The 2127-nt window shown below is 51.2% G+C and overlaps 1 protein-coding gene across 1 annotated transcript; it reads right to left on the reverse strand.

The window, feature by feature from the left end:
• Window positions 1-422: 422 nt before the first annotated feature.
• On the reverse strand, window positions 423-1603 carry LOC125770735 (cuticle protein 10.6-like). Its single transcript, XM_049440691.1, has 3 exons — window positions 1486-1603; window positions 1145-1387; window positions 423-1011 (listed from the first exon to the last, which is right to left on the reverse strand). The coding sequence occupies exons 1-3, from the start codon at window positions 1495-1497 to the stop codon at window positions 868-870; spliced, it is 399 nt and encodes a 132-aa protein (XP_049296648.1). The 5' UTR covers window positions 1498-1603; the 3' UTR covers window positions 423-867.
• Window positions 1604-2127: the final 524 nt, after the last annotated feature.

Below are 2127 nucleotides of genomic sequence, written 5' to 3' on the forward strand. Positions count from 1 at the left end.
GGTTTAGAAAGGGGTGGTGGGGGGGTGAAAATATCGGTCACAAAAATTTACACAACCCCCGCAAAACGGAGTGTGCAACGGTTTATGGTGTTTGGTGTCGCGTCTAACCGTGCAGCATTTATTGCATAATGGATTCTTAAAATGTATATCTTGCCCTTGGTGTACCCTGAGCTCCCCCCGGCCGGCAGTGGCCGGAAAAGGGCGGTAATGGTGTGCACTGGATGTGTTGATTTTGCTTCTCCAAAAAACCGGGAGGGATATGACATTTGAAGGTTCGCAATTTTGCAAAGGTTACGAGAACGGAATCGTGGTGTGAGAATTGTAAAAAGACAAGGCGCAAATGTGACGTAATTGTTGGTTACGGTGCGCAGAATAAGAATGATCCCAGAAACGAGCATGAAGGTACACAAAAAAGGAGGAGGTTATGGTTTTATCGAGTTTTATTCCGTAATAAATACAGTGAATTTACATCGTATGTACACAGTTGTTCGACTCAGTTTGTTCTGGTTAGCTGGGGGAAGGAGGTTGGTTTGTCTTTGCATTGCCAGGAATGAGGATGAAATGTGGCAAGTTTCATTCAGCGTCCGAACGGTTTTTTTTGTTGTTTGCAGATTGGCTTCAAAATTTGTTGCAGCTATTGCGCTTGATAGATGTTGTTTGTCGCCGGAACGGAATGTTTGTTTTGTTTTTTTTACAACCTAATGGCAAGTGGAGAATGGGACCGTAGGTATTGGCCCGCTAGCACCTCAAACACCGACCGCCGTTCAATCACTGCTGGATCTGGCGGTGATGCAGTTTTTGCTAAACGGTCCATTCCCCTCCCCGGGGTGGGGCGTCCATCCGGAGCGTTCCCGAACTGCCAGCTGCTTAGTGGTAGTATCCGTGAGCGTAGGCCAGAGGGGCGGCATGGTGAGCGTAAGCTGGGGCAGCGTAGGCCGGGGCGGCATAAGCGACCGGGGCGTGCGACACGACGGCTGGGGCAGCGTAGGCAACTGGGGCCTTCACGGAGACCTGGGCAAAAGAAAGCAAAAGCAGAATAATGCATTTGGATACAAAAGACTTCAACGGTTCGCAATCAAGCGACGAACCCCCGTTAATCTCCCGGATGAGATTTTATTTAGGCTGGGATGCTGTGTTCCTTTACCTTGTAGGTGTTGGCGTAGCTGGTGGCAACTGGGGCAACAGCCTTAACGTACGGGGCAGCATGGTAGGCCGGGGCGGCGTAGGCAACTGGGGCAGCGACGGTCTTGACGACTGGTGCGTGGTAGGCGAGCGGGGCGTGGTAGGCAGCGGCCAGCGGAGCATGAGCGTAGGCCGGGGCAGAGTAGGCCAGCGGGGCGCCGAGGTATCCAGCCGAGACGGCGGCGAAGAACAGGGGCAGAACCAGCTGAAGTGACAGAGGAAAATGGGACACATTAGCACATCGGCAGGACACTTGCACTAGCACTCCAAGGGACACACACTGAACACTCGCAGGACACTTACAAGCTTGAACATTTTGAGTTTGGTGGTTTTGGTTTTGTTTAGAACGTAAGAAGTTCGTAAGGCTTTAGAAGCTTTGTTACACTTTGAGGCGTGGAACTGGAATGCTTTTCTGGCTGCCGATCCTCACTATTTATAGTTGGCACCGTTTACCGTTCGGGCACTGGCCGGCATTGGCTTACAGAATACGAAGCCGCTCAAGAATTGATATCTCATCGACACTGGCCGTCTCACTCCTGCCGAGGGTTCTCACCATCTTTTTTACCCCATTTGGTGACTCTCTGCCTTTCGCAGCCGACCGTTTTAAGTGCATTAGTAGTTCCGAACGTTCGCGTGCGCACACACACGCTCGTGTGTGTCTTGGTTGTTTTCGATTGTTGTATTTACACACGGCGTACCTCCCTTCCGCTGAGGTGATCATACATCGCGGGCTGAATTTCTGAAGGGATTGTCTCCAAGATTGGAGCTGGTGTGTTTAGTTTTCTTCTCGCTTCTAGTGATGGAGGGGCATTATTTGATAGTGACCCGACCCGAAGCCAGTGCCAGTTCTGGTCGAAGCCGAATCGAAGGAAGGTGGAAAGAAAAAACATACCCACACACACTTCTCCTGCGGTGTACCTCAATGTCCGAGGGACCGAGAAGCGG

This window comes from Anopheles funestus, chromosome 3RL (assembly GCF_943734845.2).
Source record: "Anopheles funestus chromosome 3RL, idAnoFuneDA-416_04, whole genome shotgun sequence".
Classification (NCBI taxonomy): domain Eukaryota; kingdom Metazoa; phylum Arthropoda; class Insecta; order Diptera; family Culicidae; genus Anopheles; species Anopheles funestus.

Bases quoted from the DNA above. Each gene is read 5' to 3' on its own strand.
- LOC125770735 (XM_049440691.1), bottom strand. The intron at 1,012-1,144 runs GTAAAGGAACAC...TCTTTTGCCCAG, and splicing joins GCTACGCCAACACCTACAAG to GTCTCCGTGAAGGCCCCAGT.